At 39.6% G+C, this 23,631-nt stretch overlaps 1 protein-coding gene across 5 annotated transcripts in view; it reads right to left on the bottom strand.

The window, feature by feature from the left end:
- ARHGAP20 (Rho GTPase activating protein 20) overlaps nucleotides 1-23,631 on the bottom strand; it is a 221,353-nt gene that overhangs the window by 178,049 nt on the left and 19,673 nt on the right. For 4 of the 5 annotated variants that reach the window (XM_006072572.4, XM_006072571.4, XM_006072573.4 and 1 more), the window contains exon 2: nucleotides 20,449-20,531. In XM_006072572.4, the coding sequence (XP_006072634.3) occupies nucleotides 20,449-20,528 (80 nt within the window). In that variant the 5' untranslated portion in view covers nucleotides 20,529-20,531. Of the gene's footprint in view, nucleotides 1-20,448; nucleotides 20,532-23,631 lie in introns of those variants that run through there. The other variant, XM_025266918.3, reaches the window with a different exon arrangement.

Here is a 23,631-nt window from a genome sequence, read left to right as displayed (position 1 = left end):
TTTATACTTATCACAGGTAGAAGCAGTTTTTCATTCTCTTATGAGAGGAGATTTGACCACAATCCTCAGTAAACTATTCCAGATAGTATAAATGTTCTCCTTGCCTTAGAAAGTATGGTAAGTTATCATCCACTTTAGACTAGTTAGATGTTAGATGCCAACATGACAGAGAAAAAGGAAATGAAATGATGAGGAATTTGCAGAACACAATGTGGGAACTTCTGAGTAAAAGAATATTAGCATGTTTGTGAGCACACGTGTGTGTACAGCCACGGATAACAGGAATGAACTGACCAGAAGGAAGAGGAGAGTCAGCAGAGAGCTGCTTTCCTGGTCTCCACTGCCTTCTACTTTGGGTCTCTTACCCTCTCATCCTTACCCCAAACCAGCCAATTGTGTATGTGTTTAATCTTGATTCACAGCTCTGGTACATATGACGCTCTTGGAGCCCCTTCATCTCAAGTGGCTGAGCAAACCAGGTCAATCCTCCATGTGGCAACCAGGTCAATCCATCATGTGGCAAGCTCTTGTTTCCAAGAATCATTCTAGGTATACTTTAAGCTTCTGTCTAGGGATAGCTCAAGAATTTTCAGGGTCCACCAGAAATGAATTCCAAATAGTCAAAGCTGATCTTGTTTCAGGCCAGACCTGGAAATACAACTGTTTTTGCTAAAACGAATTTAACATTAGAGTCTAGCTGGCTTCCAGACTGCATTTCATGTTTTAAAGATTCTCACCTACCATTGTCCTCAGGGCGTCTCTGAGCCAGGATAATGTGTCCTTCTGTTTCTGTTATTGCTGCCGCTGCCACCACCACTACTCCTGCTTACTGCTACACAGTCCTCAAACATAAAAGCACTGATTACGTGCTAGACACTACATTAAGGGCTTGACATATACTCATTTAGTTTCTCTTACAGCCTTTTGTTGTTGTTCAGTCACTTAGTCACGTCCGACTCTTTATGACTCCATGGACTGCAGCACGTCAGGCTTCCCCGTCCATCACCATCTCCTGGATCTTGCCCAAACTCACGTCCATTGACTCAGTGATGACATCTCATCCTCTGTTGTTCCCTTCTCCTCCTGCCTTCAATCTTTCCCAGCATCAGCGTGTTTTCCAATGAGTCAGTTCTTTGCATCAGGTGGCCAAAGTATTGGAAGTAGTGACAGATTTTATTTTCTTAGGCTCCAAAATCATCGTGGACAGTGACTGCAGCCATGAAAGTAAAAGATGCCTGCTCCTTGGCAGAAAAGCTACGAGAAACCTAAACAGCGTACTCAAAAGCAGAGACATCACTTTGCCAATAAAGGTCCACATAGTCAAAGCTATGGTTTTTCCAGTAGTCATGTATGGATGTGAGAGTTGGACCATAGGCTGAGCACCAAAGAATTGGTGCTTTCAAAATGTGGTGATGGAGAAGACTCTCGAGAGCCCCTTGGACTGCAAGGAGATCAAAACAGTCAATCCTAAAGGAAATCAATTCTGAATATTCATTGGAAGGACTGTTGCTAAAGCTCCAATACTTTGGTTACCTGATGCAAAGAGCCGACTTATTGGAAAAGACCCTGATGCTGGGAAAGACTGAAGGCAAAAGGAGAAGGTGGCAGCAGAGGATGTGATGGTTAGCATCACTAGTTCAACTGACAGGAAACTGAGCAAACTCTGGGAGATAGTGGAGGATGAGATCCCACTCCATGGGATCAAAGAGCTGGATACGACTTAGCAACTGAACAGCAGCAACAACAAAATCTTATTAACAAACTTGACTTTGTTGGACATTTCAAGAGGTTTAAAGCTTGAAAATGAAATATATATATAAGGGAAAGAAAGAGGCAACTAATAATAAAGAAGTCAATCTAAACATTTCCCTTATTTTCTCATTTCATATTCTAAGCATTAGATTCATATTTTACAGAGGAAGACATTGAGACTCAGAGATTAGGTAATTTATTTAAGGTCACACAGACAATCAGGATGTAAAGTCATGAATGTAGCAAAGCCCAAGCACTTTCTGTTGCACCATAACATTTCCCTGGCATTACCTTTCTCTCCAATCAGCAGCAGTACGCAGAGATTCAAAAGGTAATACATGTAAAGTACCCAGTACCAAGTCTCGCAAACAGTATACACACAATGAATTGATTTGGAGGTAAGAAGCATTCTCCATGCTTAGTTGCTCAGTCATGTCCAACTCTTTGCAACCCTTTGGACTGTAGTCCACCAGGGTCCTTTCTCTATGGGAGTTTTCAGGCAAGAAAAAATTTTCATGCAAGAATACTGCATGAAAAAAAATTTTCATGCAAAAAATTTTTCATGCTATTTCCTTTTCCAGGGGTTCTTTCCAACTACGGGATCAAACCTAAGTCTCCTGCATTGTAGGCAGATTCTTTACCTGTTGAGCCATCAGGAAGCTGGAGGTAAGGATAGATATAGGTGAATACTAACTTGAAGGCACTAACAGACTGTAACTTAAAAGAAAAGTGGGTATATTTTCATGCAATTTCTATGAGGAGGGCTGAAAAGCATATCAAAACAAACAAATTTCTGAAAGAAAAGTTTGTATGACATGAATTTATGCCTAAGTAAATAGAATATCTCACAGAGTACCAGCTGAGAGCTGACAAGAGTCCCTGACCACAGGAAAACCCAGTATGATGAAGGAAGGGAGGGAAAAAGAGGAGGAGTAAACGGGATGGAAGAGCAGGGGAGAGATCCCCGTATCAGAGCAATAGTTCAGGACAGAGGGGAGGCATTTGATGCTGCTGGAGGTGGCAGCTGATCTATGGCAGTCTGAAGGGAGTGAGAACCACACAGACTATCTGCGCCACAGCCCAAAGCAGCCTGGACAGGGACACAGATCCTCCAGTACGTGTGGCAGAGAGCTGGAGCACAGTTGTTGAGGAGCACTCTCACGGCGAGGACTGCTGTTGACTGCAGGGAGAAGGCCTGCAGGAACATGAAGGAGAAGACTGCGGCAGGGAGTGCCTTTCAAGGAAAGCTGGACAGCCAAGGAGGCACAGGAATACTGCTGAGTTGTGCACAGGGCCTAAGGCCATCACTATAACCTCTCGCTCTCTCCACACTCATGCACTGGGCAGCTGATCAATAGAGAAAAACCCCACAGAGAGTGGTCCTTTGAGTGCCTGACGTGATGAGCAACAAAGACCCTGGCCAGAAGGGCCCTTTGAGTGCCTGCTGCACTGAGCAATAGAGAAGGACCCCAGTCAGTAGGGTCTTTGAGCACCTGCTGTGCCAAGCGCCAGAAAAGGACCAATCAGGGAAACCCTTTGAATGCTAGCTGCCAGAGGCTAGAAGAAGTCTCTAAGTGCCTTATCTCCTGTGCCTGTGGCTGCTGGCTTCCCCGAACATCTGGCACCGCCAGGTATCCTGTGATCCAAGCAGCTGCACCACCTTCATGCCTGGTCCTCACTAGGGGAGAGTTGCCAGAGGCTAAAAAACTCCTAATAGTGCCGTATCGCCTGTGTCTGTGGCCGCTGGCTCCCCCATGTATCTGGTACTGCCAGGATCCCTGTGATCCAAGCAGCTGCACTACCTCCATGCCTGATCCTCATTAGGGCAGAATTGAGTCCTCCCAGGCAGCCGCAGGAGCAAACTCCTGTGAATGACCACATGCAGAGGTGAGGATAAAACCACGACTGAGCTCCATGGCAAAGAGGCTAAAGAAGAGGATCTAAAACCTTTCTACCAGCTGCACAAGCTGCGGAGTAAATCCACACAACCAACTAAGTAGACTCTGTGTCTATGGAATATATAGAAGGACAATGAATGTCCACACAAAAGAGAAAGCCCTCGCTCTGGCAACTGAGGACAATGGATGAGGCAAGTACACACATGAGTAGGGTCAGATTAGAGTCTAAGCTGTTCCCACGGCAGGTCCAGAGAACAGCTCAACACCGAGAGCCTCCTGGGAGGTGGAGGTGGAACTACAACTTTGCATACATTTTCCTCTATTTTTTCTTTCATTTTCCCCCCTTTTTTCTTCCTTCTTTTCTTTTTCATATTGTTCTCATGTAATTTCTTTATTATCCCTTTAATTTTTATTTTTTTATAACTTACTTTTTCCACTTTTAAAACATCTTATTTTTAAATAAGTTCATTTTATTTTTTCCTAATTTTACAGTCTTCATTGCTCTCTTCTCTTTGACTCTTGCTTTTATTCTTTTTTTCTTTTCTCTCTCTACTTTTCCCTTTGTAAGTGTGTGAATTTCTTTGGGTGCTCTTGACTATTAAGTGTTGCTCTCACTATCAGTCTTGGGGTTTTGTCTTCTGTGCTGTGAGGCCCGTGAAGTTTTGGTGCTGCAGGCAGGACAGGGTCTAACTGGCACTCAGCCTAGACATCCAGAATCACTCCAACCTAGGCTTGGACAAGTAGTGAGATTACCTTTCACTTTTCATGGGCCTTCCCTAACCCTGAGGTAGGAGACCTGAGTCCAGGACTTTGGACCACCAGAGAATTTCCAATCCCATGGAACATTAGTCAACAAAAGCTCTCCCAAAGGTCTCTCTCTAACACTAACAGCAAACCCCACCCAGAGGCCAGCAAGCTCCAGTGCTGGACGCCTCATGCCAAAACATTAGCAAGACAGAAACACAACACTGTCCATTAGTAGAAAGGCTGCCAAAAGCCAAACAAAGCCCAAAGATACCCCAAAACATACTATCGGACATGGCATTGCGCTTCAGAGACAAGATCCAGCTTCATCCACGAGACCACAGGCACAAAGTCCTCCCAACCATGACACTGGTCCAACCCCACCCACAGGGGATAGACTCCAGAATTAAGAGGAACTACAACCATCCAGGCTGCAGAAAGGAGATTTCAAACATAGTAAATTAAACAAAATGAAAATACAGAGAAACATGCAGTGGACGAAAAACATGGTAAAACCCCAGAAGACCAAACAAATGAAGAGGAAATAAGCACTCTACCTGACAAAGAAATACGAGTATAGTAAAGATGAACCAAAATCTTGGAAATAAAATGGAGGCACAGATAAATAGACTGGAAGCACAAGCCAAAAAGTTACAACAAATGTTTAACAAGGGACTAGAAGAATTAAAGAACAGACCATCAACAATGAACAACACAATAACTGAGATTAAAAAGTACACTAGAGGGAACCAATGGGCAGAGAGAACCAAGAGGAGTCTATCTGAGGCAGAAGAATGGTAAGTGTAAGAAATAACTGGAGCAGAGCAGAATAAAGAAAAGAGAATAAAAAGAAATTAGGGCAGTCTCTGGGAACTCTGGGACAACATTAAACATAACAACATTTGAATCATAGGGGCCCCAGAAGAAGAAGACAAAATGAAAGGGCATAAAAAAATATTTGAGGAGATTATAGAAGCAAACTTTTCTAAAATGGGAAAGCTAATAGACAACCAAGTCCAGGGAGCGCAAAGAGTCCCACTCAGGACAGACCAAAGAGAAACACACCAAGACACATATTAATCAAACTAACAAAAATTAAGCACAAGCAACAAATATTAAAAGCAGCAAGGGAAAAGCAACAAATAACATACAAGGGGATTACCATAAGGCCAATAGCTGATCTTTCAACAGAAACTGTGCAGGCTGGAAGGAAGTGACAGGATATACTTAAAGCGATGAAAGGAAAAAAACTTACAGCCAAGATTACTCAAACACAGCAAGGATCTGCTTCAGATTTGAAGGAGAAATCAAAAGCTTTATAGACAAGCAAAAGCTAAAGAGAAATCAGCATCACCAAACTAGTTTTATAACAAAGGTTAAAGGAACTCCTTTAGACAGGGGAACACAACAGAAAGAAAAGGCCTACAAAAAACAAACCCAAAACAATAAAGTAAATGGCAATAGCATCATAACATATCAATAATTACCTTAAATGTAATTGGACTAAATGCTCCATCCAAAAAACACAGGTTGGATGAATGGATACAAAAACAAGACCCCTATATATTCTGTCTACAAGAGACCCACCTCAGACCTAGGGACACACACAGACTGAAAGTGAGGGACTAGAAAAATGTATACAATGCAAACGGAAATAAAAAAAAGTGGGAGTAGCATGACTCAGATAAAATAGATTTTAAATAAAGACTGTTACAAGAGACAAGGAAGGACTCTAAATAATGATCAAGGGATCAATCCAAGAAGATGATATAACAATTATAAATATATTTGCACCTAACATAGGAGCACCTCAATACTAAGATAAATGCTAACAGCTCTGAAAGGGGAAATGGACAATAACATGATAATAGTGGGGGACTTTAACACCCTACTGACACTAATGGACAGTCTTCTAGACAGAAAATTAATAAGGAAACACAAGCTTTTAATGACATACTGGACCAGTTGGACCTAACTGATATCTACAGGGTATTTCATCCAAAAACAAAAGATTTCACTTTTTTCTCAAGTGCGCATGGAACTTTCACTAGGATATATCACATCTTAGCTCATAAATAAAGCCTTATGAAATTAAAAAAAAAAAACAAACCTGAAATCATTTCAAGCATCTTTTCCGACCACAACGCGAAAAGACTAGATATCAACTACAGGAAAAAAAGCAGGGAATAAAAACATATGGAGGATAAGCCATTCAATTCTGAATACCAACAGATCACTGAAGAATTCAAAAAAGAAATCAAAATATACTTTGAAACAAGTGACAAAGAAAGCACAACTCAAAACCTATCAGATGCATTAAATGCAGTGCTAAGAGGGAAGCAATATAGCAATATATACAATTATAGCAATACTAGCCTACCTCAAGAAACAAGAAAAACATTGAACAATCTAACCTTACACCAAAAGCAACTAGATAAGGAAGAATAAAACTCCCAAAGTTAGTAGAAGGAAAGAAATCATAAAGATCAGAGCAAAAATAAAGGAAAAAGAAATCAAAGACACAACAGCAAAGATCAATAAAACTAAAAGGTGGTTCTTTGTGAAGATGAACAAAATGGACAAACCGTTAGCCAGATTGATCAAGGAAAAAAAGGCAGAAGACTCAAATCAATAAAATTAGAAATGAAAAAAGAAAAAAGTTACATCAGACAACACAGAAATACAAAGGATCATAAGAGACTACTATGAGCAACTATGTGCCAATAGAATGGATCACCTGGAAGAAATGGACAAATTCTTAGAAAAGCATAACCTTCTAAAATTGAAACAGAAGAAACAAAATATGAACAAACTAATCACAGACACAAAAATTGAAAGTGTTAAAGAAAACAAACAAACCAAAAACCTTCCAACAAATAAAAGCCCAGGATTAGATGGCTTCCCAGGCGAATTCTACCAAAAGTTGAGAGAAGAGCTAATACCTATCCCACTCAAACTCTTTCAGAAAACTGCAATGAAACGAAAGTTCCCAAACTCATTCTATGTGGCCACCATCACTCTGATACCAAAACCAGACAAAAATGTCACAGAAAGGAAAATTACAGGTCAGTATCACTGATGAGCAAAAAATCCTCAACAAGCTTCCAGCAAACAGAATTCAACAACACGTTAAAAACATCATATATCATCATCAAGCAGGCTTTATCCCAGGGATGTAAGGATTATTCAATTTACAGAGATTAATCACTATGATAAACCATATTAACAAATTAAAGATAAAAATCATATGATCATCTCAACAGATGCAGAGAAAGCATTTGACAAAATTCAACACTCATTTATAACAAAAACTTTCCAGAAAGTAGGCACTGAAGGAACATACCTCTACATAATAAAGGCCATATATGACAAACCCACAGCAAATACTATTCTCAATAGTGAAAAACTCAAAGTATTTCCTCTAAAATCAGAAACAAGACAAGGGTGCCTACACTCACCACTATTATTCAACATAGTTTTGGAAGTCCTAGCCATAGCAATCGAGAAAAAAAGAAACAAAAGGAATTTAGATTGGAAAAGAAATAAAAGTCTCACTGTTTCAGAAGACATCATTCTTTATACAGGAACCGCTCAAGATGTCACCAGAAAATTACTAGCACTAATCAGTGAATATAGTAAAACTGCAGGATATAAAATTAATATACAGAAATCCCTTGCACTCCTATACATTGACAATGAAAAATAAGAAGGAGAAATTAAGGAAAGAATCCCATTCACCATTGCAACAACAATAATAAAATACTTAGGAATAAGTTTTCCTAAACTGTGGAAAATTCTGAGCGGTGGGAATACCAGACCACCTGACCTGCCTCTTGAGAAACCTGTACGCAGATCAGGAAGCAACAGTTAGAACTGGACATGGAACAACAGACTGGTTCCAAATAGGAAAAGGAGTACGTCAAGGCTGTATATTGTCACCCTACTTATTTAACTTATATGCAGAGTACATGATGAGAAATGCTGGGCTGGAGGAAGCACAAGCTGGAATCAAGATTGCTGGGAGAAACATCAATAACCTCAGATATGCAGATGACACCACCCTTATGGCAGAAAGTGAAGAGGAACTAAAGAGCCTCTCGATGAAAGTGAAAGAGGAGAGTGAAAAAGTTGGCTTAAAGCTCAACATTCAGAAAACTATGATCATAGCATCCAGTCCCATCACTTTATGGCAAATAGATGGGGAAACAGTGGAAACAGTGGCAGACTTAATTTTTCTGGGCTCCAAAATCACTGCAGATGGTGACTGCAGCCATGAAATTAAAAGATGCTTACTCCTTGGAAGGAAAGTTATGACCAACCTAGATAGCATATTCAAAAGCAGACACATTACTTTGTTAACAAAGGTCCATCTAGTCAAGGCTATGGTTTTTCCAGTGGTGATGTATGGATGTGAGAGTTGGACTATAAAAAAGCTGAGCACCAAAGAATTGATGCTTTTGAACTGTGGTGTTGGAGAAGATTCTTGAGAGTCCCTTGGACCGCAAGGAGATCCAACCAGTCCATTATAAAAGAGATCAGTCCTGGGTGTTCATGGGAAGGACTGATGTTGAAATTGAAACTCCAATACTTTGGCCACCTGATGCGAAGAGCTGACTCATTTGAAAAGACCCTGATGCTGTGAAAGATTGAGGGCAGGAGGAGAAGGGGACGACAGAGGATAAGATGGCTGGAGGGCATCACCGACTTGATGGACATGGGTTTGGGTGGACTCCAGGAGTTGGTGATGGACAGGGAGGCCTGGCGTGCTGTGGTTCATGGGGTCGCAAAGAGTCAGACACGACTGAGTGACTGAACTGAACTGAAACTTAAAAGCTTTTGCACAATGAAGGAAATTATAAGCAAAGTAAATAACGACCCTCAGAATGGGAGGATATAATAGCAAGTGAAACAACTGACAAAGGATTAATCTCAAAAGTATACAATCAGCTCATGAAGCTCGATCCCAGAAAAACAAACAGCAACATCAAAAAGTGGGCCGAAGACCTAAAAAGATATTTCTCCAAAGAAGACATAAAGATGACTAACAAACACATGAAAAGATTCTCAACACCACTACTAGAGAAATACAAATCAAAACCACAATGAGGTATCATCTTACACTGGTCAGAACGGCCATCATCAAAAAGTTTACAAACATAAATGCTGTAGAGGGTGTGGAGAGTAGGGAACCCTCTTGCACTGTTGGTGGGAATGCAAACTGATGCGGCCACTATAGAGAACAGTATGCTGCTAAGTTGCTTCAGTTGTGTCCGGCTCTGTGCGACCCCACAGACAGCAACCCACCAGTCTCCCCCACCCCTGGGATCCTCCAGGCAAGAATACTGGAGTGGGTTGCCATTTCCTTCTCCAAAGAGAGAAGAGAACAGTATAGACAAGCCTTAAAAAAAATCTATGAATAAAAAAACATCCTATGACCCAGCAATCACACTACTGGGAAACCATAATTGAAAAGACACATGCACCCCAATGTTCATCGCAGCACTATTTACAATAGCCAGGACATGGAAACAACCTAGATGTCCATCAACAGATGAATGGATAAAGAATTTGTGGTAAATATACACAATGGAACATTACTCATCCATAAGAAGGAAAGCATTTGACTCAGTTCTAATGAGATGGATGAACCTAGAGCCTATTATACAGAGTGAAATAACTCAAAAGAGAAGGAAAAATATTGCATATTATTGGAATCATATATTATTGGAATGCACACACATATACATATATGGAATCTAGAAAGATGGTACTGATGTACCTATCCCAGGGCAGCAATGGTGATGCACACATTGAGAACAGACTTTGGACACATGGGGGAAAGGAGAGGGTAGAGTGAACTGAGAGAGTAGCATTGAAACATATACCATACCATATGTAAAATTAAGATAGTCAGTAGAAATTTACTGTATGGCATGCTACTAAGTCGCTTCAGTCGTGTCCGACTCTGTGTGACCCCATAGACGGCAGCCCATCAGGCTCCCCCGTCCCTGGGATTCTCCTGGTAAGAACACTGGAGTGGGTTGCCATTTCCTTCTCCAATGCATGAAAGTGAAAAAATAAAGTGAAGTCGCTCAGTCCTGTCTGACTCTAGCGACCCCATGGACTGCAGCCCATCAGGCCCCTCCATCCATGGGATTTTCCAGGCAAGAGTACTGGAGTGGGATGCAGAGTTGTCTCTTGAAAGTGAAAGTGAAGTTGCTCAGTCATGTCCGACTCTTTGTGACCCCGTGGACTGTAGCCTACCAGGCTCCTCCATCCATGGGATTCTCCAGGCAAGAATACTGGAGTGGGTTGCCATTTCCTTCTCCAGGGGATCTTCCCGATCCAGGGATCGAACCTAGGTCTCCCGCATTGCAGCCAGATGCTTTAACCTCTGAGCCACCAGGGAAGCCACTGTATGACATAGGGAGCTCAAATCTGGTGCTCTGTGATAATCCAGAGGGGTAGGATGGGGTGGGAGGTGGGAGGGAGGTTCAAGAGGGAGGCAACACGCATATACCTATGGCTGATTCATGCTGATATATAGCGAAAACCAATACAATATTGTAAAGCAATCATCCTCCAATTAAAAACCAATAAGTTAAAAAATTAAGGTGCAACAGCTGTTAAATGAAAGAATTCCAATAAATCCTCTGTGAGTTATTGCTAAACTTTGGATAAAAACTTTATCACCTATAAGTCATTAATTATTAAAATAACACCATAATTAGAAGACAACAGTAGAAATAGTAATGTTATACTGGAAAAGTAAAATCAAATATAGGTTTAAAGAAATATGAAGTGCTATAATGAATCTATTTCAAGAAATATACAATGCTAATAAAACACTCAATATCTTTGCTATCTATCCCCACAATGTATACCAATATTTTATAGATTAATTCCCATGATGTTACATGCAAAGAGATTGTAAAGATTCTTTTTAGGTAGTAGAATTTCGTTGCATAAAATTTTACTTGAAGTAGGTGTGCGCTCAGAATAAACTTTAGAAATTTTCCTTGTTTCCTGGGTATAAATCATGGAAAAGCAAAATTCCAGTCATGAAAATTTGAGTTATTCTTAACAACTGTGAAAAGAGAAGTGATCTATTTTATAAAGCAATTCACTATAAAGTTTCTTTAAAATAGCAAATTCATCAATAATTAGTAAAATCTGATTGATAAAACTTTTCAAGAGTGTACATTATATAAAGGAAAAATTCAAAGGCTTTCTTGAATGGTTACTATAATAGGATTTGATCTTTTAAAAAGAATGCAAGACTTGAAAAATGCAAAGAACTAATTTATCTATATTAAAGTGAGAATTTAAACATTACAGAAAGTAAATACAAATTTTAATTACACTTGCATAGACAAAGGTTTAGAAGTACATACAAATGATTTACTTGGGCTTCCTATTTCTATAAGCACTGCTTTACAATGCTTGACTTTAAAGCGAAAGCCACTCAGTCGTGTCTGACTCCTTGCGACCCCACGGACTATACAGTCCATGGAATTCTCCTGGCCAGATTACTGGAGTGGGTAGCCTTTCCCTTCTCCATGGGATCTTCCCAACCCAGGTATCAAACCCAGGTCTCCTGCAATGCAGGTGGATTCTTTACCAGCTGAGCCACAAGGGAAGTCCAAGAATACTGGAGTGGGTAGCCTATCCCTTCTCCAGCAGATCTTCCCAACCCAGGAACTGAACCAGGGTCCCCGGCATTACAGGTGGATTCTTTACCTACTGAGTTATTCCTGAGGGTAAACACAATTAATCATTTGTATGTACTTCTAAACCTTTGCCCTGGGATAGGTACATTGCTACCCAGGGCAGCAATGGTAACGCAGACACTGAGACCAGACTTTGGACACATGGGGGAAAGGAGAGGGTGGAGTGAATTGAGAGAGTAACATGCATACTGTTGTATATTCTCACCTGGGTTAGAGGGTAGGTATGCCGCTATTTGACGCCTGATTTAGAGCTAAACCTTCTCTGACATAAATAAGGGCTATTTTTAATTGAAAAGCCTAGCACACGTCCATTGCAGGAACTTCCAACAAAAATTTTACCTGAAACTGTTTATTTTTTTAAAAGTGGTTAAATAAAGCTAGATTCAATGCAATCCCTATCAAGCTACCAATGGTATTCTTCACAGAGCTAGAACAAATAATTTCACAATTTGTATAGAAATACAAAAAATCTCAAATAGCCAAAGCAATCTTGAGAAAGAAGAATGGAACTGGAGGAATCAACCTGCCTGACTTCAGGCTCTACTACAAAGCCACAGTCATCAAGACAGTATGGTACCGGCACAAAGACAGAAATATAGATCAATGGAACAAAATAGAAAGCCCAGAGATAAATCCACACACCTATGGACACTTTATCTTTGACAAAGGAGGCAAGAATATACAATGGATTAAAGACAATCTCTTTAACAACTGGTGCTGGGAAAACTGGGCAACCACTTGTAAAAGAATAAACTAGAACACTTTCTAACACCATATACAAAAATAAACTCAAAATGGATTAAAGATCTAAACGTAAGACCAGAAACTATAAAACTCCTAGAGGAGAACATAGGCAAAACACTCTCTGACATACATCACAGCAGGATGCTCTATGACCCACCTCCCAGAATATTGGAAATAAAAGCAAAAATAAACAAATGGGACCTAATTAAAATAAAAAGCTTTTGCACAACAAAGGAAACTATAAGCAAGGTGAAAAGACAGCCTTCAGAATGGGAGAAAATAATAGCAAATGAAGCAACTGACAAGGAACTAATCTCAAAAATATACAAGCAACTCCTGCAGCTCAATTCCAGAAAAATAAACGACCCAATCAAAAAATGGGCCAAAGAACTAAATAGACATTTCTCCAAAGAAGACATACAGATGGCTAACAAACACATGAAAAGATGCTCAACATCACTCATTATCAGAGAAATGCAAATCAAAACCACAATGAGGTACCATTTCCCGGCAGTCAGAATGGCTGCAATCCAAAAGTCTACAAGCAATAGACGCTGGAGAGGGTGTGGAGAAAACCCTCTTACACTGTTGGTGGGAATGCAAACTAGTACAGCCACTATGGAGAACAGTGTGGAGATTCCTTCAAAAACTGGAAATAGAACTGCCTTATGACCCAGCAATCCCACTGCTGGGCATACACACCGAGGACACCAGAATTGAAAGAGACACGTGTACCCCAATGTTCATCGCAGCACTGTTTATAATAGCCAGGACATGGAAGCAACCTAGATGTCCATCAGCAGATGAATGGATAAGAAAGCAGTGGTACATATACACAATGGAGTATTACTCAGCCATTAAAAAGAATACATTTTAATAGTTCCAATGAGGTGGATGAAACTGGAGCCTATTATACAGAGTGAAGTAAGCCAGAAAGAAAAACACCAATACAGTATACTAACGCATATATATGGAATTTAGAAAGATGGTAAAGATAACCCTGTATGCAAGACAGCAAAAGAGACACAGATGTATAGAACAGTCTTTTAGACTCTGTGGGAGAGGGTGAGGGTGGGATGATTTGGGGGAATGCCATGGAAACATGTATAATATCATATAAGAAACGAATCACCAGTCCAGGTTTGATACAGGATCCTTGGGGCTGGTGCACTGGGATGACCCGGAGGGATGGTACATGGAGGGAGGTAGGAGGGGGGGTTCAGGATGGGGAACATGTGTATGCCCGTGGTGGATTCATGTTGATGTGTGGTAGAACCAGTATAATATTGTAAAGTATTTAGCCTCCAATTAAAATAAATAAATTTAAATTAAAAAAAAAAAACAAATATAGCAGAATTAAAGATGATTTCTGCCTTCTCTCTCTACCTGCCTATAGATCAATATTATGGACTCTGCGGGAGAGAGGGTGGGGAGATTTGGGAGAACGGCATTGAAACATGTATAATATCATGTATGAAACGAGTCGCCAGTCCAGGTTCGATGCACGATACTGGATGCTTGGGGCTGGTGCACTGGGACGACCCAGGGGGAAGGTGTGGGGAGGGGGGAGGGAGGGGGTTTCAGGATGGGGGGCATGGGTGTACCTGTGGTGGATTCATTTCGATGTTTGGGGGAGCTAATACAATATTGTAAAGTTTAAAAATAAAATAAAATTTAAAAAAATAGTAATTTCTCTTGAATTTTATAGATAATCAAGGTTAAACTGTGAAGACAGAATCATTCTTTATTTAATCTACCACTAATGCAAAGATGAAAGTGAAAAGTCTCTCAGTCATGTCTGACTCTTTGTGACCCCATGGACTATACAGTCCATGGAATTCTCCAGGTCAGAATACTGTAGTGGGTAGTCTTTCCCTTCTCCATGTATCTTCCCAACCCAAGGATCAAACCCACATCTCCCGCATTGCAGTAAGATTCTTTACCAGCTGAGCCACAAGAGAAGCCCAAGAATACTAGAGTGGGTAGCCTATCCCTTTTCCAGGGGATCTTCCTGACCCAGGAATCCAACCGGGGTCTCCTGCATTGCAGGCAGATTCTTTACCAACTGAGCTATCAGAGAAGCCCCAATCCAAAGATATAACATTACAAACAATCCAAAAGGCATTTTTATATGGCACAAAAGTTTATTTCTATACTATTCATTGGCAGAATATTTTCATAAGTAAATTTTGATTGCTGCTGCGTCGCTTCAGTCGTGTCCAACTCTGTGCGACGCCATAGGCGGCAGCCCACCAGGCTCCCCCGTCCCTGGGATTCTCCAGGCAAGAACACTAGAGTAGGTTGCCATTTCCTTCTCCAATGCATGAAAGTGAAAAGTGAAAGTGAAGTCGCTCAGTCGTGTCCGACTCTAGCGACCCCATGGACTGCAGCCTACCAGGCTCCTCCGTCCATGGGATTTTCTAGGCAAAAGTACTGGAGTGGGGTGCCATTGCCTTCTCCAAAATTTTGATTAGGCATCTATTAAAAGTAATTTACATTTTCTGATCAACCCAATGACTAAAGAGTGTGTCATCTGGGGGCAGCCAGGGATGAGTCTGACAACTTGCTGAGTACTAACAGGAGACTGGTGCTTCCCTGGTAGCTCACACAGTAAAGAATCTGTCTGCAATGTGGGAGACCTGGGTTTGATCCCTCGGTCGGGAAGATTCCCTGGAGAAGGGAATGGCTACCCACTCCAGTATTCTTACCTGGAGAATTCCATGGACAGAGGAGCCTGGTGGGCTACAGTCCATGAGGTCGGAAAGAGTCAGACAGGATTGAGTGACTAATTGAAAAAAAAAAAAGGGGAGACCAAGCTAAGTATTTTGAAAGTTTCACTTGTTGGGATTTGGCTATATAATTTATTTTGGACCATCAAAAAATGCCATGCCATTCTTCAATACAGGCAAATCAAACAATGTGATACACCATATTAACAAATTGAAAGATAAAAACCATATGATAATCTCAATAGATGCAGAAAAAGCCTTTGACAAAATTCAGCACTCATTTCTGATTAAAGCTCTTCAAAAAATGGGCATAGAAGGAACCTACTTCAACATAGTAAAGGCCATATACGATAAGCCCACAGCAAACATTATTCTCAATGGTGAAAAACTGAAAGCATTCCCCCTAAGATCAGGAAAAACACAAGGGGGTCCACTCTCACCACTATTATTCAACATAATTTTGGAAGTCCTAGCTACAGCAATCAGAGAAGAAAAATAAATGAAGAAATCCAGATCAGAAAAGAAGAGGTAAAGCTCTGTTTACAGATGACATGATACAATACATAGAAAACCCTACAGATACTATCAGAAAATTACTAGAGCTAATCAGTGAATTTAGCAAAGTCACAGGATATAAAATCAATACACAGAAATCACTTGCATTCCTATATACTAACAATGAAAAACCAGAAAGAGAAATGAAGGAATCAATCCCATTCACCATTTTAACAAAAAGAATAAAATATCTAGGAATAAACCTGCCTAAGGGACAAAAGAACTGTATACAGAAAAGTATAAGACACTGATGAAAGAAATCAAAGATGACATGAACAAATGGCGAGATATTCCATGCTCCTGGGTAGGAAGAATCAATATTGTGAAAATGACTATACTACCAAATGCAATCTAGAGATTCAATGTGACCCCTACCAAATTAGCAATGGCATTTTTCACAGAACTAGAACAAAAAACTGCACAATTCATATGGAAACACAAAAGACCCCAAATAGCCAAAGCAGTCTTGAGAAAGAATGGAGCTGGAGGAATCAACCTTCCTGACTTCAGATTATATTACAAAGCTACAGTCCTCAAGACAGTATGACTCTGGCACAAAAACAGAAATATAGACCAAAGGAACAAGATAGAAAGCCCAGAAATAAATCCATATACCTATGGGTACCTTGTTTTTGACAAAGGAGGCAAAAAATATAGAATGAGGCAAAAACAGCCTCTTCAATAAGTGGTGCTGGGGAAATTGGACAGTTACATGTAAAAGAATGAAATTAGAATACCTCCTAAGACCATTCACAAAGATAAACTCAAAATGGAAGACCAAATGGTCAAATGTAAGACCAGAAACTTTAAAACTCTTAGAGGAAAGTACAGGCAGAACACTCAATGACATAAATCAAAGCAAGATCTTCTATGATCCACCTCCTAGAGTTACTCTAGAGTAACAGAAAAAAAAAAAAAGTAAACAAGTGGGGCCCAATTAAACTTAAAAGCTTTTTCACAGGAAAGAAAACTATAAACAAGGTGAAAAGACAACCCTCAGAATGGGAGAAAATAATAGCAAATGAAACAACTGACAAAGGACTAATTTCCAAAATATACAAGCAGCTCATACAACTCAATACCAGGAAAACAAATGACCCAATCAAAAAGGGTGAAAAAGACCTAAACAGACATTTCTCCAAAGAAGACATACAGATGGCTAACAAACACACTGAAAAGATGCTCAACATTGCTCATTACTATAGAAATGCAAATCAAAACTACAAAGATATATCACCTCACACCAGTCAGAATGACCATCATCAAAAAGTCTACAAACAATAAATGCTGGAGAGGGTGTGGAGAAAAGGGAACACTCTTGCACTGTTGGTGGGAATGTAAATTGATACAGCCACTATGGAAGACGGTATGGAGATTCCTTAAAAAACTAGGAATAAAACCACCCTATTATCCAATGAAATCCCACTCTTAGGTATACACCCTGAGGAAAGCAAAACTGAAAAAGACACATGTAACCCAATGTTCATTTGAGCACTATTTACAATAGCCAGAACATGGAAGCAACCTAGATGTCCATCAACAGATGAATGGATAAAGACCATAAGTGGTACATATACACAAAAGAATATTACTCAGCCATAAAAAGGAACACATTTGAGTCAGTTCTAGTGAGGTGGATGAACCTAGAGCCTATTATACAGAGTGAAGTAAGTCAGAAAGAGAAATATAAATATCGTACACTAACAAATACATATGGAATCTAGAAAGAGAGTACTGATGAATTTATTTGCAAGGCAGCAATGGAGAAACAGACCTAGAAAACAGACTTATGGACATAGGGAGAGGCGAGGAGATGATGAGATGTGTGGAGAGAGTAACAAGGAAACTTACATTACTGTATGTAAAATATATAGCTGATGGGAATTTGCTGTATGTCTCAGGGAACACAAACAGGGGCTCCATATCAAGTAGAAGGCTGGGATGGGGAGAGAGATGGAGAGAGGTTCAAGAGGGAGGGGACATATGTATACCTATGGCTGATTCATGTTGATGTTTGACAGAAAACAACAAAATTCTGTAAAGCAACTATCCTTCAGCTAAAAATAAATAAATTTTAAAAAGTGAAAAAAATGCCATGCCTTCATATAGATTTCATGTTAAATCAGTACACCATTCATAGAAATATCAGATATATCCTCACCTTTAAAAATGTGGTAAAGACCACACCTTACATAAAAGGATTCACATATTAGTGGAAAAGCATTGTTGCATTCCTTTGAACATAAAAAGGCTCTGAGTTAAAATGCCATTAAAAATTATTTAATAAATTAGTGACTGAAAAGCCATCCAATTTCAACGTATTACGAAAAACTCTTATGATGTCCATAAAAATAGTATTTAGCTTCAATAGGCGAAATGGTCATTTCAATAGACATTTAGCCTGTTTTTCCACTTCAAATTTCACTAATTAATCACTGATTACGCTAACCAATAATGTCTAAAAGCAATCAGAATTCAATCTTTTATTAATCTTAATCTATCTTTATTCATATCGAAAGTTTCTAAAAATCTGCCTTTTACCTTTGCACGGGGATCACCTTATGATAAAAGTGATTTTGTCACTTTTTAAACAAAAGTTTGTGCATAACCAAACAAGCACAGTGGTTAAAATAACTCATCTTTAGTATTCTGATTTCTAATTGTTTCCAAAAATAAAACTTTTACAATATGTGGAACATGCATGTTTGTGTACCACTGGATGTAAGATTCACTTTTGAATCAATTTTAAAGCAACAGATCACCAGCTCTCAAAAGGCTTTACATTTCTCATAAAGAATAGGTCTTTAATTTTAATTAGATCCCATTTGTTTATTTTTGCTTTTATTTCTAATATTCTGGGAGGTGGGTCATAGAGGATCCTGCTGTGATGTATGTTGGAGAGTGTTTTGCCTATATTCTCCTCTAAGAGTTTTATAGTTTCTGGTCTTATATTTAGATCTTTAATCCATTTTGAGTTTATTTTTGTGTATGGTGTTAGAAATTATTTTGTGTATGGTGTTCTGCTTCTGCACAACAAAAGAAACTATAAGCAAGGTGAAAAGACAGCCTTCAGAATGGGAGAAAATAATAGCAAATGAAGCAATTGACAAACAACTAATCTCAAAAATATACAAGCAACTCCTGCAGCTCAATTCCAGAAAAATAAATGACCCAATCAAAAAATAGGCCAAAGAACTAAACAGACATTTCTCCAAAGAAGACATACAGATGGCTAACAAACACATGAAAAGATGCTCAACATCACTCATTATCAGAGAAATGCAAATCAAAACCACTATGAGGTACCATTTCACGCCAGTCAGAATGGCTGTGATCCAAAAGTCTACAAGCAATAGATGCTGGAGAGGGTGTGGAGAAAAGGGAACCCTCTTACACTGTTGGTGGGAATGCAAACTAGTACAGCCACTATGGAGACCAGTGTGGAGATTCCTTAAAAAACTGGAAATAGAACTGCCTTATGATCCAGCAATCCCACTGCTGGGCATACACACCAAGGACACCAGAATTGAAAGAGACACGTGTACCCCAATGTTCATCGCAGCACTGTTTATAATAGCCAGGACATGGAAGCAACCTAGATGTCCATCAGCAGATGAACGGATAAGAAAGCTGTGGTACATATACACAATGGAGTATTACTCAGCCATTAAAAAGAATACATTTGAATCGGTTCTAATGAGGTGGATGAAACTGGAGCCTATTATACAGAGTGAAGTAAGCCAGAAAGAAAAACACCAATACAGTATACTAACGCATATATATGGAATTTAGAAAGATGGTAACAATAACCCTGTATGTGAGACAGCAAAAGAGATACAGATGTATAGAACAGTCTTTTGGACTCTGTGGGAGAGGGAGGGGGGATGATTTGGGAGAATGGCATTAAAACATGTATAATATCATATAAGAAATGAATCGCCAGTCCAGGTTCGATGCAGGATACAGGAAACTTGGGGCTGGTGCACTGGGATGACCCAGAGGGATGGTATGCAGAGGGAGGTGGGAGGAGGGTTCAGGATGGGGAACACATGTACACCCGTGGTGGATTCAAGCTGATGTATGGCAAAACCAATATAATATTCTAAAGTAAAAAAAAATAATAATAATAAAAATGATTGCCTATAAAAAAAAAGGTCTTATCAAATAAACTCAGAACAGAAGTCATGCTTTCCATTATTTAACAGAGAATTCTGGTCCTGATAAAAAGCAAACAAACGACACGCATAGAAGAAATGCAGCAGGTCCCAAATGAGTAGTACAAAGCTTCCCACTTACTTGGTACTGGGCCGCTTTTGCAGGGCTTTATCCAGGATAAGAGATGGAGCACTCCTCCTCCTTTCTGCTAATGTTTTCATTTTCTGTTGAGGGGAAGAAACACACAATGAAGATCATGTGGCTTATAAAGCTGGTAAATAACAATTTTCAACCCAACTCAGCAAGTTTTGTATGCCTATGCCTGCCTATCAAGAAGTGAGCAATCTTATTATGGAAATAAAATGGTAACATCTAAACTAAGATAGTTAAGTGTCAAAAAGTGGTATAGGCAGTTAAGCATTTCTTATGGTCAGAAAAAAAGGAGATTAAATATTGACTAGAGTATTTGAGAAAACAGCATGACAACCATTATCATCAATTGCAGTTTTATTGCTTATTACATGCCAGGCCCCATGCCAAAGACAGGACTGGATTAATTTATACTCCAAAATAGCATCAGAATAGCTGACAGCTCTATTTCATTGTCAGGGTCGGCCCCAAATCTGGGCTTTAGGGAAAGGCAGAATTTGAAAAGACCAAGTAAAGGGAGAAGATAAGTTGCTAAAGCACAAGATGGAGAGTAGATTTTTACACAATAGACATTTAAACTTAAATATTTACACATTTAGGAATCTGTTCTTCAAAATAGTTTTTTTGTTTATTGTAACTTAGAAAAAAGATTTTTTTTTTCTTTTCTAAGTGGTATGTAAATATAGGATCAATTGGATAATTCGGTACTGTGTTCTACAGGACCTAAACTTTGTGGTTGAGGTTATATTCAATTGGACTTACCCAGATAATTACTCTCTAAATTTTCAGTCTTATAGATTTAACACCTTAAGAAAGAGTCTGAGGGTGAGCCACTGGATAGAAATGTGTAAAATTTACCATCTAGTCACAGATAGCCATGAATGAAGTTCATGCTGCGTTACCAAAGCATCCCTCCTGCTCTGCCCTCTCACCCTTTCCTGGCCAGGAGTCTCACCCACTACCTGAGTAGACCTAGGCCAGCCACGTTTGGGGCTGGGTGCTGCTCTAAGAAAAAATACATAAAACCAAGTAGCTCAGTGTCTCATTACATGATTCACAAAGGAACAGCTTCTCAATTAATAAAATGTAGATCATCCCAAGGAAGAGAAGAGAAATCATCCCATGACAAGGGGACACTAGACTTCTTTGGCACAATTCTTCCCCCTCAATTCACCATCCCCCACAGATCTCTCCCAAATCACTGCTATCAGCAGGCTCATGGCCTCAGTGTTGCTGTTCCCTCCATTAATCCTTCGGCTCACGTGTGAAGACAAAATGCCCTAATCTCCTTGGTATAGCTCAGACAACTGAAACAATCATATAAAACATTAATAAAGAACAGGAAACAAACGGGTAAGAAATACAGAATACCATACTTATCAATCAGGAGACTGAATCAGTCTCAGGGCAGGTTAAATTGCATAAAGTTTTTAACATGATATATATGTGGTGCCCTCCTTCTGAAGAGAAAGCCCACAGTTTTCATCAGATTCCCAGAAGAATCCGTAATCCCTCTGAACCCCAGTGATTTTCATAAACTATTTTATATGTTATAGCTTGTAAGCTGTATCTTAACTGTTTCCACTGGTCACATCTCCTGGGAACACAACTCAGGAATCTAGCACTCTGAGGCCAGTGTGAATGTAGAGGTTGCAGGGTGAAGGGAAGTCTGGGAGACAAGTATTACCAGTGGGCTGTTCCCATATGAAGAGTCTCAATTCGGGAAGACTGGGTTGACATTACTTAGAAAGGTGATGGTTCCTTACTGTGTAGATTTTCTGCAGGATTCTGTTTCACCTTCAGGTCTAGATTTGATTCCAATTTCTTTTCTGGAATTTGAATCCTTTTATTCAGAATCTAGGTACTATGCTTTGAACTTTGAAATACGCCCAATCCTTTAAGCTTGACCTGGGCCCCTTACCCTTGGTCTGTTTTGACCTTGAGTTTCTGCCTAGCCTTTCTGAGTGAGGGGGTGGGGGGGTGTGTGGAGGGGTGACATTCCTGCACCTATCTCAGCAGTCTTCCTTCTGCTGCTCCTAATCCTCTGATACCACTTTCAGCAGATCCAAGTGCCTAAACAAGATCTTCATTAACATATGATTTCTAATTCTGAGCTCCTTGGCTTTCAGACTTACAAAGAATTTGGAAAAGATTCAAAAGACAGCCATAAAAATGATTTAAAATGTGGAAAAAAGAAAGAAACTTAAGACAAGTTAAAATGATCTGACAAGTTAAAATGATTCTTCATTTGGAAACAGTAAGTCTCCAAGGTAATGCAGAGTTACTATACAGAGGATACCAAGTGTCTTCCAAAGAAGATAAGGTGAAAAGAAATGTGGCTATACTGTAGACTGAGAATCCAGGTTGATCCTGGACACTGGGTTTATCAAGAAATTTATAAAAGCTGTGAAAGAAATCATGCACTAACTTCAAGGGGTTCAGAAACCCCCTAATATGGATTCTTTAGGGATCCATGGACTCCCAGATTTGAAACTTTTTGATATAAAGAAATATTTCTGAGTGATGGCTATTAAACATGAGCATGGATAATTAAAGAAGAGTGACAAATTTTCTTTGTAAAGATGCTTTTAAAATAGTTTTTCATAGAGGTCTAATATAGCAGACTATTTGTACCTATTTGTATGCAGTAATTAGACTGAGTTTTCTTAGTTATGGGCTTCCCTGGTGGCTCAGCTGGTAAAGAATCCGCCCACAATGCCGGAGACCTGGGTTCTATCCCTGGGTTGGGAAGAACCTGGAGAAGGGAATGGCTACACTCCAGTATTGTGGTCTGGAGGATTCCATGGACTGCATAGTCCATGGGGTTGCAAGGAGTTGGATTCAACTGAGCGACTTTCACTTTCACGTTTCTTAGTTATAAATTGGTAGATGTGTGACGAATCAAATGTGGGGTGAATCTACCTCATTTGGTGGACTCATATTCATATGTTGCAGTCAAACTACAGGCAAAATAATATTTGAAGTCCTATTGTTTGTACTGAGACTAACTTCACTACTAACCAGATACGCAGCCTAAGGTAATTCACACACTCCTCTGGGTCTCCATTTCCTTATACAGAAAGTGAGAAAATTTGGACTACATAGTCTCTTAGGTGACTTCTATTTCTGATATTCTCATGGTAAGTGTCTACCAAAGATTCACCCTGGATAAGC

The sequence above is a fragment of the Bubalus bubalis genome, chromosome 16 (assembly GCF_019923935.1).
Source record: "Bubalus bubalis isolate 160015118507 breed Murrah chromosome 16, NDDB_SH_1, whole genome shotgun sequence".
In the NCBI taxonomy this organism is placed as follows: Eukaryota; Metazoa; Chordata; class Mammalia; order Artiodactyla; family Bovidae; genus Bubalus; species Bubalus bubalis.
The sequence above is the reverse complement of the archived record's forward strand: the minus strand, read 5'-3'. Positions and strand labels throughout refer to the sequence as shown.